The sequence below is a fragment of the Budorcas taxicolor genome, chromosome 14 (assembly GCF_023091745.1).
Source record: "Budorcas taxicolor isolate Tak-1 chromosome 14, Takin1.1, whole genome shotgun sequence".
Taxonomy (NCBI): Eukaryota; Metazoa; Chordata; class Mammalia; order Artiodactyla; family Bovidae; genus Budorcas; species Budorcas taxicolor.
Genome location: NC_068923.1, coordinates 28,471,102 through 28,487,489, shown reverse-complemented (window position 1 = coordinate 28,487,489; position 16,388 = coordinate 28,471,102). Strand labels below are relative to the sequence as shown.

At 40.0% G+C, this 16,388-nt stretch overlaps 1 protein-coding gene across 2 annotated transcripts in view; it reads left to right on the top strand.

Annotated features, from left to right (window-relative positions):
- The window catches only part of NSMCE2 (NSE2 (MMS21) homolog, SMC5-SMC6 complex SUMO ligase), a 231,101-nt gene that overhangs the window by 39,184 nt on the left and 175,529 nt on the right, over nucleotides 1–16,388 (top strand). For both annotated transcript variants that reach the window (XM_052651787.1, XM_052651786.1), the window contains exon 3: nucleotides 7,646–7,752. In XM_052651787.1, the coding sequence (XP_052507747.1) occupies nucleotides 7,646–7,752 (107 nt within the window). The remainder of the gene's footprint in view (nucleotides 1–7,645; nucleotides 7,753–16,388) is intronic.

Sequence of the window (16,388 nt, the reverse complement as noted above, 5' to 3'; positions counted from 1 at the left end):
AGAAAATTGTATAGATGGGTATAGATGATTGTAGAGGTCAATATTTCACAAAGATTTCCCCAGTATTCCCTAAGCTTGTGAAAGAAGCAGTTGCTTACCAGTTGGTGCCATAAACTGTTACACTCTTCACTATAATTTCTGGTGGGAAGCAGTTATGTAATGTGGATTCCGTTTTAATTTTACCACGGGAATATCTGTGAGGAGGAATAATAGTGACTAAAGTACAATGCAGTGAGAAGTAACCAAGTTTCTATTAAATATTGCTCAAGCAGTGAGTAAGTCATTAAATTCGACTTTTGATGAATATATAATGATTGCTTAATACTAGGCTGCCAGGAAAAGCACACACACACACCCACTCATAGAGGTAGGTGTGTGTGTCATATATTAATATGTTGCTGGAGATAGTTGGAGCTGTATTTTAAAAGAGGAAGGGGCTTTTTTTTTCCCCACAGAGGGAGGAAGAGGCAGTCTGGTTTATACTGTCATTTATTTGAGTTTATCCAAAAAGAAGATATTTCATGATTACAAAATAATGGAAGAATCATTTTTAATTTGAAGAGATTAGGAAATATTTATTCCCTATTTCCTATTTCAGAAAGTAAAATCTCCCTTCTGTATGTGCCACCTGTTCTAGGAAATTTAAAACAGAAACCATTCTCTGCCTCCCTTCCTTCCTTCCTCCTCGCCAAGTGGACACATGTACTTTGTGGCACTGAACGTTGATCAGATCCTTCTGAGTGTGTGCTTCATGTTGAACTGGAGTCAGCAACCGCCGTAAAACACTGAACGGCTGCTTTGTCTTGGTATTTTACTAATAAAATGCATGGTGTTGAATTTTATTCAACTCTGTATAATTGGTCTTATTCCTGTTCAGACATGCCTATACATGACTTGGTAGAATAAAAAACCACCTGATTCTGCAGTATTTGTTTGTTTAGGACAAAATTTCAGGAAACAACTTGAGCATGGGCAAAAGTGCTGTTGAATCATGGGCAGAACGTTGGAAGGGATAAGTAGGTGAAATTTGTCTTGAGGGTGTGCCTCCCAAACACACCTGCCCCCCCCCCCCCCAACACACACACACATGTGTCCCTGTTGTAAAGGTAAAGGGGTCTTATGGACCAAGAAGACGTGAAGCATTTGGTCCTGTTCTGGAGACTAGGGAGGATTCTGGAAGAGGACCCTGGGGCTGGAATCATAGAAGAGATATCTGGTGGTATGGGGAGGTGGCCCAGAGATGAGCTGGGATGGATGTGCTAGGGGAGGGAGGACGGCAGGAGTCGCTTTTTCGTGTCTGTTTCACTGAAGGCAGTTCTACTGAAGACTTGAAGGACACTGAGGGAACTCATTTGACTCTGGGTGCTGTGTACTGTCAGACTTTTTCCAGCTGTGCTTCCCAAACCTTGGGGCTAGGCCTCTGGGAGGAGAAGTTACTTCTCTCCAGTGCGTTCCTTAGGCTGCTGCTGAGGACAGCTGTGGCTTGGGAGGGGCCTTGTTTAGAGTACTTGATCACGAAGCTGCATCTCTTAGTGGCATCACTTCACCTTCCGTTCTTGCTGAACTGGTCGCTGGTGTGGAAGGAAAGCTTGACCGGTCTGTTGACCATGCCCATCTGGACTTGGGGAAGCCAAGACAGAGAATCTTCCCTATCCCTAGTCACCAGTATCCAAGAAAGTGGTATTATATGGAAGAATAAGGTGGGAATAGACACCAGACAATCTTGGACCTCACCCTGGGTAAACTTATGAGTCCGTATTGTGTTGCATCAAGAATTACCATATTGTTAGAGGCTTGCAACCTACATTGTTTAGCCACAGAAGACCTGGAATTTGTCTCACTGGAGTCTGCTGACATCTGTAAAAATAGCCAGCCAGTCTCCTCCCTTCCTGTCCTCCCTGAGACCTCTCTCTTCTCCCTCATTTTGCCCCAGTCTTTCACTTTGAGACAACCCTCATTGATTGCTAGTTTTCATACAATTATTTTGCTTCCATACTTGGTTCCTGTCTCGGCCATCATCTTCCTCTCATTGAAATTTCATGAATTTTAACTTGAATTTGATTGCAATACTACATCACCGATTTCTGCTTAAAGTACTTTATGTAACGTAACTTCAGTGCCTTATCCAACACTTCAAGAGAGAACAGTATGGTTATAACATTGCTGTTAGTGCATTCTGACATTGGGTAACAGGTGACGTGTCTAATGATTAGCGCGGCTGCCGAGATTGCATAATTACAGGTTTGTGTGACTTTAGGGGAATCATATACAGGGCAGCTGCCTCCATTCAGATAAACATTAGATAAATACCAGAGCACTTCACCCTAAAAAGAAGCCCTCCTTCAGCAATTGTCACTATTTTTCTACGGTTTGCCAATGAACAGGAAAATGAAACAGAAGCTGTCTTTAAAGAATGGCCTTCATTCTGTGGTCCTTCCTGGTCTACATAACACTTGGTCAGTTCTCCGAGTTTTATTAGCAGTCCATAGTACTTATTAGCAGTCCCTAGTGTTTGGGATGCTAAGCTGGATCACTGGGTATGAACAAGACGGATTTGCAGGAGGCCAGCCACTGTACTGGCGTACTTACAGGAACAGTTATAATTATCTGTGCCCTCTGGACTTAATTTGCAGGGGCAGGGTTAGGGGGACATATTTCAGCTAGTTCTTGAAGTAATTTCTTGGAGCAGTTTCTTAATTGGTGTGCCAGATGTGTTAGGCGGGACTCACCAAGTCTACAGGAGACCTCCCCACCTATTTATTGGCTTGTAAATGAATGTTCAAGTGTATTGCTTAGGCTCACTTGATTAATACAAGCAAGAATTGATTTTAATACATTAATGCCCTTTCAGTGGCACATCTAAGAAATCCTAGACTCCCAGACCCCTGCTTGGCTAGGGAGGACGGTGGCAAGAGTACTGGAACAGGTTGCGATTTCCTCCTCCAGGGGATCTTCCCAACCCAGGGATCCAACCCAGGTCTCCCGCATTGCAGTCAGATGTTTTACTGTCTGAGCCACCAGGGAATCCCCGTCAAAGGCTTGGAGTAGAAATAGTTTTGACCCTGGGCTCCACTCAGAAGTATGTCTGCATGTGAAGCCTTCCCAGGCTCTTCCCTCCCCTGAAACAGTTCTCTGCTGCTCCCCTGGCGTGGCTGCCGCTTCCTGCTCTGTTGCTGGTGCTCTTGGCCTGGTTCTGGTGGACTTAGCAGCTGCTAGAAGAGCTGACTTAGTTACTCTCTGAGCATTCAGTGGGTGACTTGGTTGCTTTTATAAAGCCTCTCCAATTAGCCTTGCTGATGGGAAAGATCATTCTCTTCACCAGTGTTAAAACTTCGTAAGGGCAAGATCTTTTTCTCTTTGTTACTGATTTTCTCTTCCAAGGAATTTGGGAAAGCTTTTCCCCGACTAGGCCCAGTCACATTTGAATGACCTTGGTCAGTGTCCTACCTGGAACAGGCCACCTGGAGCTGAGATGAAGCTAGCTAGAGGCCATGACTTTCTCCCCAGTCCCCCCGCCCCCAGGATTTGTTCCCTAGATATTCATGGAGAGGTTAGAGGTGCTTTGTCCTTCTCATGCTGAAGCATCTTTTAGCACAGGGAGGCGAGTGTACATACTTTGCAGCTGGAAGGTCTGCGTGCCAAGGCCTGACTATCACTCACTACCATGTGTCCTTGAGTGAGTTATTACTTCAACTGCATGGTGCTTCAGTTTTCTCGTATGAAGTGGAGATAAAACTACCTTTCTCTTAATGTTGCTGTGAGGTTTAATATAAACACAGTGTGCTGAGTGCATCTTGGCTCATAATATAAGTGCTTACTAATTATTAGCTACAGCTATTAATATTACATATATTTTTATCATTGCAGTTACTTTCCAGGCTTGCAGAGGTGTGGTACAGTAATATTTTCCTCTCCAAGCTATGTCATTCAGTGAATTTTAACATCATTTTTGTAATGCCCCTGCTCCCCACCCTGCTTTGGGGCCAGCCTTTTTCCTATGGAAAAATCACAATGAAAATAGAATAGACAAATACATTTATTTTACATTTGAATTCAATTGAATATCAGGGCAGGACAATTTTTAGTTTGGTGAAAGTTTAATTTTCAAATTTATTATATGATGGTTGTGTAAGAATATTGTTATATTTCTTTTTTGGATCCCAGTAACACTAAGGCATTGTTCGTACCCTCAAATGGATTAAAATCTGTTTGGAAAAATGAGACATATAGGAAAACATATATAGGAAAACAAGATTGCTTATGGTTCAAAGTGCCAAGTATCAAGTACAGTTGTTAAGATAAATTAAACAAGATCCTTCTAGGCTGATAGAGTTTAAAAGTAGGCAGGGCTTGAGCTCAGCCCTTGAAGGGTGGGTTGGATTTGGTTGGTGTGGGTTTTATTATATACCGTGGAATAAAGGATCAAGGGACCTCTAGCTACTCAGTCCCTCTGCCCTTCTCCATTCCCCAGCCACTTTTTGGTCAACAGCCCACTCCCTGTCATGTGTTTATCCCTCTTTTCCTCCTGAGTTCTTCGGGGCTTTATTTAGCCTTTTTCATACGACACTGGAGAAGGCAATGGCACCCCACTCCAGTACTCTCGCCTGGAAAATCCCACGGATGGAGGAGTCTGGTGGGCTGCAGTCCATCGGGTCGCTAAGAGTTGGACATGACTGAGCGACTTCACTTTTATTTTCACTTTCATGCGTTGGAGAAGGAAATGGCAAGCCACTCCAGTGTTCTTGCCTGGAGAATCCCAGGGATGGGGGGAGCCTGGTGGGCTGCCATCTATGGGGTCGCACAGAGTCGGACACGACTGAAGCGACTTAGCAGCAGCAGCAGCATACAACACTATGCTCTTTCCGCACCTCAGTTCCTTAGTAGAACAAGACACATTCCGTATACCTTTTTTTGCCTGGTATTTCTGAAGCATGAACACAAATAAAAAAGAAGTGATTATTGTATAATAAGGGAAACGGGGGTTAACAGCTGCCTGATATGGATGTTTCTCATGGCCTCCCTTCCAGATGCTGTTGTGGGAGTCTCTTCTAGTTCTTATCTACTGTCTCCTGTCTCTCCAAGCCCTTTTCTCCAGCAGGTCAAAACATTGACTTGGGGCTGAGGTTATCTGACTGAGCATCACTTCCAGCTGTGGCGTGGCTCTCAGTTCTTTTCAGGAGTAGCTTCCTGCTGTCTTCCTGTGTTTTCTCTTTATTGCCTTGGGCTGCACTATTCATCACTTAGGTTCTTTAGCTTGTCCCAACATTCTTGCTCCTTAGTGGAAGCTGTGTGTGCCCAGGTGGCCTCCTTAGATGCTTCCCCTAGGCTTCATGCCATCAAATCCTGGCCTAGCCATCACTGCTTAGGTTCTCCTTTGCAGGGAAGGTCTCCTTTGCCTTATATTTTAAATTGTTATCTAATTCAAGTCTTACTATTATCCATGGGCCCTTGATAATAAAGAGCACCATCCTGCTTACTTTGCAAACTTGAATGTCAAAAGCACATTTCTAAGTGCTTTCAAAATTAACTCAATTCCAGAGGAAGGTTGCCAACGTGATGTCAATTCCTGGTGCTTTAAGCCCCTGACAGATTTTTATTTCTTATATTTGCCCCTGATACATCCTTTAGAAAGTTTCTATTTAGGTTGGAGTTTCCATTAATTATTGAATTTTTTTAGAAAGCAGCTTATGCTGTTAGTCTTTGCTCAGGTTACCAGCTTTACCCACTTTTTTCAGTGGTCCTAAAATAAGAATCCATTACACATAAAATACACAGATTTCTTTAAGAAAACAAACCAAAAAACCTGCACCATTATTTCCTTTAATTAGATAAAGCTTGTGTGAAACCAGGGGCCTACTTCTCTCTTTTTAAAAAGATTTTCTTTTTTTATATTTTTCATTATTTTAAGTGAGAAAAAACTAAAAAAAAATTTTTAAACAAAAAAACCTAAATTATAGGTCAGTTTCAAACTCCTAACCAATTTGCTGAAATGCAAATATATACAGTAAAATACTTAGAAGTTACAACCGATCATCATTAGAATATAGATTGTTTAAAATTCTCTTTCTGATCACCAAGCAATTAATATGATTTTTAACAAACAGTTGCTATATTATGGCAATAGAGACACATTTGGTACCAGCAACAACTAAGCAACATGTCTTTCATTGATGTTTGGACATTTTTAAATAGTCTTACTATTTTATTTGGTATATGACTTGAGACCTTTCTCTTAAACCATTTTGTTTAAAATTTGTATTTAATTTTGTGAATGTAAATACAATTTTTTTCTTATATAAACCCTGCTTCTTTCCCACTCCTCAAAAAGAAAAACAAAAAACTTATGTAGAGGTATACATATATTCTGTGAAGTCTGGGTGTTACAAGCCAAGAGATACTCTGCTAAAAGCATGTTAACCCAGGAGATATTTTAAGGAATGTGTTTATTATTGATTATTGTAAAACTAAAGCATAATTTAGAAGTCTAGGAAATAATTTCTTAAAAGCCAAATGTAAGTGGGTTTTACATTATTTTATAACTTTGTGCTAGACAGTTGTATTGTTCTTCAGGGGAGACAAGGAATACTGACATTGGTCTGAGTTAGGGTATTTGAATGAAGAGTCTTTGAGTGTGTGCATCCCCAAATGTAATTTAAGGACACCAGTTTTATTTGCATTTCTTTCAGGTTTTTAAATGCTAACTTTTTTATTATTCTGTGTTCTCTGTCTTTTCCTGATCTGTTAAATTGTGTGTCTAGAGCTTGGGGAAAATGTTTCTTTTAAGCACTTTTAATATTATCTCACTTTCCTAGTCTACTAGTCACTTTTTGTAACCTTCTTGTTCCCTGAGGGTTTTTTAATTTTTAAATACAGTAAGGACAGTTGTTTCATGCTCTGACCGATACCCGAAACATTTTGGGATCTATTTCTGCTGTGGCTTGTTGTTACAGTTTTTCAGAAACACGTTTGTTCTTTCTCTCTCTCTGCCCTCTGTTCTGCTCAGTGGCCAAGGGCAACTTCCCTACAGCCTGGAGGAGCAGGGTGGGCTTATTACTCCAGTTCATCTTTATTCTGAGGAGTGGGGACCCTCAAGTTACTAGGGGAATGTATGCAACTTTGGATCCTGCGTTCTGCTTCTGATTTGGCCCTGGCTTTTTCTTACTGTTTTGTGACTTTTGTTTTTAAGGAGATCTCTTTTTTTCCTGTTTTACCCTATGATCTTAGTTGTCTTCAGTAGGAGGATTGGTCCGCATAACCCAGCCTACCATTACTAGAAGTTAAAAATCTTATTTGATCTTTAATGATATTGTGGCATTCATGTGCAGATATATAACTGGACTGCTTTAACGGATGATGGAACTGAGGCTGAGAAAAGTGTAGTGGTTGATTTCAGACCGTCCAGGTAGGTGGCATAGCCTGAGACTAGTGTGTCTGAGTCTACATTTCCACCTTCAAGCCTTTTTCTGTTGGCCATCTTCTTCAAATTTTGAATGAACCAGGTGTATATTGAAGACATTTTAAAAGATGTAATACTTTTGCAAAATCATTTACATAGACCATTGACTAATAATTATGTTGGTACAGCTTTTCCCAGATATGGCATTTTAAGTGAAAAACAATAATTTATTTCCCTTTTATTTTTCAGCTGAAGTGAGTAGTGAATACAGTATGGATAAGGCAATGGTTGAATTTGCAATGATGGATCGGGAACTAAACCATTATTTAAAGGCTGTGCAATCTACAATAAACCATGTAAGTTTACACCACTCACCTGGTTATATTTGGTTACAAGTGACTGACTTAGAAATAGAAACACAAAATCAAAAATCTTCTCTAACCTTTAATATTTTCTTATCCTTTCTGTGGTGGCTATTAATCTCTTCTTAATCAGGAAGTTCATAGAATAGGAATCTTAACTATTTTCCTAAATAGGTCACCTAGATTTAATGAGGATATTACAGTTTAGATTTCCTTGCATTCTTTGGTCTCAGATTTTATTAGTCTAAGCCCCCTTTGAATGTGAGTAGTTTTTTATAAAAAACTAAAAACTGCGTAGAACTTGTTTTTATCGTTACATTTGTTTAAGCATACAGTTTAGACCAGGTTTGGTTACTCATTCTCCAGCTGTAACTAATACGTAGCTATTGCAAAATTCATAGAATCAGATAATAGGGAAGCGTTTTAGAGCAAGTTTAAAAATAAAGCAGCTTGGCATTTTGTCTTTTCCAGAAGCCAAACTTAACTTTGTTGGCTCCGGCTATCACAGGAACAACACATAAAGCAGTTAAGGTGGGAACATAGCAACATCCTTTTCAGCAGTACTGTGTTGAGTAAGAAATGAGCAATATGATTGCAGTAATGTTTCTGAGAAGTGCTTTGTCCTCTGAGCAGTGGAAACTCCCCTTTGAACTGATTTCATATACCTGTGTAATAGGATGTCTTGTACTTCTGGTTTCTTTATTTGCTTTTTCTTACTTATATCTATGGGAAGATTCTAAAACTCAAATATTTTACAAGATTAGCTGCTGTTCAGTGGAAGAGAAATTTTTGAATATGATTTAATGCTTAAGCCATATTTAAGTGAGTATTACATAGTTATGTTTCTGATTATATGCCGTTTTCTGAGTTTTTTTGTCTTTAAAATTTTGTTTTCTCCTTTTTTTCTTTCGATGGTTAATATTTACTAAGTGTAGCATTTATGACTATCTTAAGAATGTCTGCTTATATCCAAGTAATATACTCATTCAGTTCTGGTGTTTCTAACCATCATGACTGTCTTTGGCCTGTGAATATTTCTTCCATAGGAAGATATGAAAATGGTATCATGTATGGTCTTTGAAACTGATAGCAATGATTTTCAACTCCAGCTGACCCCTAGAACCAGCCAGTCCCTACCCTGCACTAAAGAGATCCTGATTTCACCAGTCTGTCTGGAGCAGGATTGGGACACCTGTATTTTTTAAAACCCATTCTATTATGTATCCAAGGTTGACAATCACTGCCTTAAAAGAACAAGGCTGTTTTTATAGAATAAAGTGTGAGGTGAAGTGAAAGTCGCTCAGTCATGTCCGACTGTTTGTGACCCCACGGACTGTAGCCTGGAGGCTCCTCTGTCCGTGGAATTCTCCAGGCCAGAATACTTGAGTGGGCAGCTGTTCCCTTCTCCAGGGGAACTTCCCAACCCAGGGATCGAACCTAGGTCTCCCGCATGGCAGGCAGATTCTTTACCAACTGAGTCACCAGGGAAGCCCATGAATACAGTATATTTGCTGCCAAAGATCGGAGTTAGACCTGTGACATGGGCTGGTCCACCACTGACCCTTCCATTCTGTGGAGGTTTTCTGCTTTAACCTTGATGTTTTGCAAAGGTAACAGCACAGTGTACATTATAGATAAGAAAACAGGTTTTGAGAGTTGAAGAACTTAATGTGGATTTTTTTTCCTGTTAAACCTTAGGATTCACAGATACATGTGATATTTTTATAGAAAGAATTGGACTTTCCTACTTTCAAAAAACTGAGTCACTCATAAAAGGAAAAAAAGGAAAAGCAACCCTCCTCTCACACATATTCAGTAGTTAACAGCATTTCTTTCATCTTGAGGCTTCATTCCATTACCCCCACGCTACTAAACAGGAAAGATGGTGCTTGGAGTTTTATCCAGCTTTTCAGCCATAACCTCACCCTGCACTGTGGAGCAACTTGGATTCAGTGATTCTAATGCTTGTCAGGAGGGTCCCTGATCTTTCGTAAGAGGAGAAAGCATGTTTATTTGCAGTTTTTTCTTATGCAAAGTTGTGCTCTCTATATAAGCTTGATATGAGCCCAAGAATAGCAAATCATAGTTTTGTAAGATTTCTAAGACCTAAAACCATATAGAGACATAGTGGAGATATGACCATTATTTTGAGGAAAATATTTTACCCTCTTTATATACTATCCACTCTTTACACAGTAGGAAGTACTGTCTTCCTGCCATTTTATTTCTTGTTTTGATGAGGGATAAAGACTAAACAGCAGCTTGAAAGGGGCCAAAATGGTATAGTTCTTTAGGAATAGAAAGGGTCTAGGGATCACAAACTGTTACAACTTCGGGGCTCCCATTTTCCAAGTTATGATCATGGGTCAAAAAACTTAACCTCTTGGAACCTCATGGTCTTCATCTATAAAAGTCTTAGCCTGCCTGTTTCATAAGATTAATGTGTTAATCAGATTAGATACTGTGTATCGAACACTTTGACATTCATAAAATTTGATAGAGGTAAAGATACTATGTTATTACAAACTTGGATTTCCGAACACACTCCTGAGAAAGGTGAAACAGGATCTTTCTTAAAAACAAGTCCTTTGCTCACTTTATTTCAGAGCTTTGAATTAAAACTTTTATTGGCTTTAACCTGTCCTCCTTTGGAATCCAGGAATCATGTAGGATTAGATTTTGGCTTGAATGAGTTACAATATGAGGTGTTTATGATCTCTAAAACAAAGAAATTGTTTTAAATCAAATTATTAAGAAAGAATGGGCTTCCCTGGTAGCTCAGTGGTAAAGAATCCACCTGCCAATTTAGGAGATACAAGTTTGATCCCTGGGTTGAAAAGATCCCCTGGAGAAGGAAATGGCAACCCACTGCAGTATTCTTGTCTGGAGAATCCCATGGACAGAGAAGCCTGGTGGAATACGGGGTCACAAAAGAGTTGGATACAGCTTAGCGACTAAGCAGCAGCAACAGTTAAGAAAGCATACAGGCAGTAGGAACCCGTGTGAGTCCTGTTCCACTTCTGCGCTGCCATAGACTGTTAGGAGCTGCAGTACTGCCGTTCCTATATCCTTTGCCAAGGTTCTGGTCTACTCTCTGGTCTTTTCTGCTTAAAAAGTTTTAATCATCAAAGAGCATTGGAGTTTCTTACTTGAAAGAAGATCTCTCATCTGCTCTCATCTTCACAGAATTCTGAAGGTTATAAACCTCTGCAAATGTTTTCGAAGTTTACTTTGGAACCTTAAAGGTGTGGCTCAATTTACCAGCCATCGCTGGGAAGTCCCTTTGGCTTTTAACAAAGCACTCAGATCGCCTTTCTTTGTCCTTTGAGAAAATAGAGCTGCTATTTTCTACAATGCTTGAAGTTTTTATTTGGAATCAGTATTTATTTCAGTGCTCTGAAACTTAAAAAAAGAAAAGAAGTAAAGACTTCATCCCAGCTGTTTTGTAAAGGGAATATTATGCAGTGAACACTAAAAAAAAACACAAAATTCCCAGACAGTCTGTAAGTCATTTATAAAAGCTTTCAGGGTAAATGGGTTATATACCTGTCACAACTCTTTAAAACATGTTAAACCACAAACAACTCTATGGGAGGAACTCTATGGAGATTTTCAGTCATGAGACCACACATGTGATGAAAGTGTTTTGAAAGCTATAAAATGGCACATAGATATGCTATGATCCATTTACTTCTTTTATCGCTGTGACTGCTAAGGAAAAACTTTTCTCAGTTTCATATTGAGAACAGAGTGATATTCTGAACATTAGCTTTTGATGACCTAATGTTCCCTTTCTTGATTTCTAAGCTTTTATTATTTGAGTATCTTGAAGGGCACCATTGACTGGCTTTTTGTTCTCAAACGTTCACTGAACACATGTTTTCTAAATACTTATATGCCAGGTACTTCTCAGTGCTAGAATCTGGAGGTCAATCAGCAAAGCCCACACAACCTCACCTTCAGAATGTCTGAAGTCTAGAGAGGGAGACAGACATTTAACAAAGAGCAGTACAGTCATTATTTAATGATTGTTGTGCTATGTACTGCAAAGGGAAAATAAAGTTTTTAAGGAGAGTTATTAACTCAGGGGGCATAATATCCTCTGGGCAGTAGGTTGGTGGTTAGGGGACTCCTTCCTGATAAAGTGATATTTAATCTAAGAGGAAAGTCTGATCAGCTTCAACATGGGGATCACAGCATATAACTTTCCCTTGTCTGTGTGACTTTTTACATGAAATGGAGGCATCTTTTTTTTTTTTCCTTCTCCTTGATGTCAGAGTTTCAAAGTGCCTTGATCAATCTGAAGACTTTAATTTGAGAAAATTGTCAGAGAAAGCCTGCTTTTATACATAGAAAGGTTAAAGTCTGTACAGTAGCCAAGTAACCTACCTAAGGTTGGTCAAGGGTTCATTCATCTGCAGATGTGAGTGCCTGCCATGAGCCAGGAACTGTGCTTATTAGTAAAGCAAGTTATGGCAGTAGTTGATTTATTAATAAGAATAATTTCATTACTGGTACTCTGCTTCTGAAGCCATTTTACTGGTCACATGGATTATCCCTCTTGAAGTGAGACTCTCTTATGTATTGAAAAGTGAAAGTGAAAGTCGCTCAGCCATGTCTGACTCTTTGCAATCTCATGGACTATACAGTCCATGGAATTCTTCAGGCCAGAATACTGGAGTGTGTAGCCTTTTCCTTCTCCAGGGGCCCTTCCCAATCCAGGAATGGATCCCAGGTCTCCCGCATTGTAGGCGGATATTTTACCAGCTGAGCGACAAGGGAAGCCCAAAAGTACTGGAGTGGGTAGCCTATCCCTTCTCCAGGGGAATCTTCCTGACCCAGGAATCGAACCAGGGTCGCCTGCATTGCAGGTGGTTTCTTTACCAACTGAGCTATCAGGGAAGCTGATTCCATGATTAGGAGGCCTTATTCCATCTGTCGAATAAGCAGTGATAATACTGTATACTGTGTACTTCTGGTTCTGGATTTGTGTCATGGTTTTAAACTAAACCTGGAGTCTATCTTGTGGGCTTCACAGTCCAGAAGGTGGGTAACAGCTTGATCCAAAGAGTCCTCAAATTGATTCTCAGGTAAGTTCTTTTCAAATAAGAGTTGATGAAGAGTCCAACTGCTGTCGTGGGGGTGGCCTTTGTAACTTTTTTATAACCTTAATTCTCATAGTGAAAAAAGATGCCCCCCCACCCCTGCCAAACTAAATAACAAATGGCCTAAGAGGTTCCTATTATTTACTGATATTATTAACAGTCAGTGGTGAAATACTCATTTTCTGTGCTTTTTTGATGAGTAGTCTAACCCTAGAGTTTAGTAAAAATAACTAAAGCTTAAGATTCACATTATACTTTTTTTTTTGTCATGATACTTAATTGTGTGGTTTTACTGTAACAAACTTCAAATCTTAAAGGAAATGTCAGATTTTACCCGTGTGTGGTTCTTTCAGTATGTGCTGCTTGAATATCTTACCTTATGGAAAACTCAGAGCATTTGTATTTTCTTTACCTTCCTCAGCTGCTGTCTTTTGTACTACATACATCTTTAAGATTATCTAAGATTTGAAAGCATTTATGTCAGATTGCTACCACATATTTCTTGCAGTTTTTAAAATCAGTTTTTTATAACAGTTCCTACCAAGTATAGAGGAGGAGGCTATTTTTCTTCTAACGAGAGGGGCAATTAGTTGCTGGATCAGCTTACTTGGGTTGTTCCTTATAAATCTATTCATGGATATATGCCCTGTGCACTGTGGCTTTTTTACTTGATAAGCTAACACGAACGTTTTATCTGCCTTTGAAAGCTAGTATGTTGAGAGTTAGAAGAGTGGAAATATACCTCGTGCAAGTTGTTGAAACCAACACAATCTTAGATATAATAAAAGAACAAGATGGGTCAAAGGTATAGCTTACCTCAGCCTTGACATTGTGCAACTAGTTTAGAATGTTTTTGACATATCACTTCCCACTGCCTCTTCACCCTTCACCCTTCATCACCTGGTAAACTTTGCCTTTTATAGATCTTATTTTAAAGTTACTTTAAAATCTCCTTTAACATGAAATCTTATGGGGTATCTTGTAAGCTGGGAGTTACTTTTTTGGTTATACCAGATTTGGGGAGCCTTTCTCATAGAGAAAGCTAATGATTTATAGTATCTGAAGAAACTTCCAGGGCAGAGGATGTGAATTTATTGGCTGTGACCACTTGGTGACTGGATGTAAGAATGCACCTCACACTGTGACTCATTGACAAAGGTAGAAGGAGGGATTGTAACACTGGGGCAGAAGATTCCTGAGCATGGGAGAAATGACTCTTGTCAGGTAAGGGCTAACAATGGAATTAGTGAAGAGCTCCTAGAACCAGGTGGGAAAGTACTGTGAAACCCTCCACTAGCTCTCCAGAACAGCGTGTGGTGCCTTTCCGTCCACGTTAACAAATGCTCCTTTCATCTCTAGGGATATTGCCCAGATGTGGTAATTAACCAGGGGAGAAAAGTTGATGTAGAGGGCTTTCCTCTTGGCTCAGTGTTGAAGAATCCGCCTGCCAAAGCAGGAGACACGGGTTCAATCCCTGGTCTGGGAAGATCCTACGTGCCGCAGAGCAGCTACGCCCAAGCACCACAACTGTTGAGCCTCTGCTGTAGAGCCTGGGAGCCTCAGCTACTGATAACCATGTGCTGTAGAGCCCATGCTCTGCAACAAGAGAGGTCACTCACTGCACACCGCAACTAGAGAGTTGTCCCTGCTCACTGCAACTAGAGAAAGCCCCTGTGCAACAACGAAGACCCAGCACAGCCACCAAAAAAAAAAAAGTTAATGTAGATATTCTCTGTTCAGCCTTTTGGCGCCAGAATGTGTCTCTTTCTGTGATTACTGGTAATTAATTTCTATTCCATTGCTCTAGAACTCCCTCTGCAGTTCTTCCTAAATTAAGGTTGTCTTTGGTAGCATTGTGTCTAATACACAAAAATAGTAGATCTGGGTATAGTATTTCACTAATTGAGTTGCCTCTATAGAAAGGAATTGAGATATAAAACTCTTAGATTCCCAAGTAATATAGCTGCTAATTGGTGAAATTTCTGGTCTGTGTTGTATTAAGACTGATTATCATGGGTGGTTTATCGAAATCTTTGTGTTTTGTAGGTATCAAGTGTTGGATTTTATTCAGAGTTCTAAAACATTTACACTCTACTGGGCCTTGACGTGCCTCTCGTGGACATTTTCAAGTTCGTTCCATAATGCTAATTAATCAGGATGTGAATAAGTATAATAGGAAAAAAAGGATTTTGTGGTCAAATAAGTTTGGGGAATGCTTGATTAAAAGAATTTCCTTCAAGACTCCAAAGCCTTTAAGATGCTTTTGTGCATTGTGATTCTCCAAAGGAGGGTATTTAGTTATTTCCTAAACTTGTTTGAAAATCTCTTTGGGGAAGAACTGATACTTTACAGAACCCACTTTGGAAAATGCTTCTGTTGTCTCAATCCCCGTTCCTTATGGAGGAGGCTGAGAGATGATGGATCCAGCAGTGTGTGGTCCAGATTTCATGGCATCCAGGGATCTAGGAAGTCCCTCAAATTCCCTACCTGAAGTGGACCTACAGGGTGTTTCTGGGCAGAAAATCAGGAACGGGCCAGACCTCCGAAAAGACTGCATTATTCTGGCAGTGGAAGGAGGAAGAAACAGCTCTTTTTAAAAACATGCAGTAGTTGCTTGGCCATCAGAGCCTCTCTGAAGCAAACAAGACTCCATGTGTGGGGTATTGCTTCAGAAAAGTGGGGGGAAGGAAAGGAAGAGAGGAAGGGATAATATAGGCAGAAAGGACACAGCATTGGTGTGGACAGGAAAAGCACATAGACTCTGAAAACCTGGTTCAGCACAACTCTCAGTGCTTATTGAACACCTTGGTCTTGGAACTAGGCAATGCTGACAGCTAATCACTTGAATTCTTTAAATGATTTGAATATTCTTTAATACAGCAAGCTCTTGCTCATTTATGACATTGCGCATAGTCCACATTTAGCATCAAACTCTTATTTTAGATAATCACTTGAGCCTTCTTCCACACCAGACTTTTCACCATACTTGGTAAGTATTACAGATCTTGAGATGTTGGCCTTTCCCCACTCTTTGGTGCTCGTGAGCATGGGCTCACTGCAGAAGAGAGATGGGAGAATAGACTGAGCCACGGAATTGATCACCAAGTGCTAAGACTCACTGTAAAATGAATGCGTTTGCCAAGTGTGGAGTTGAAACAGCTGCTTGTTTATTAATCTCATAATTAAGTTGTTCAGTTAGTGCCAATAGTATGCTTAGTTTAATGAAGATATAAAAGCCTCTTGACATGTGTATATAAAGTAGGCTACAAAATAATATTAACTGAAATAGTTTGACACAGATAAAACAAACATGCTTAAGAAATTCAGAGTAAGGGAAAAGAGCCTTTGCTTAAATTCTGGCTTTTCTACCGTTTAAGCCTCAATCTCTTTTTAAGTGAGGGTGATCAAATGCAGGTCAGAGAGTTCTGGAAACAATGAAAAGTGATAGCGTGAAAGCAGCGAGAACAGTTCTGTCAAGGCTCATTTATAAAGTTGCTCAGAGAGTTCTGTAAAGGAGAAGTCATT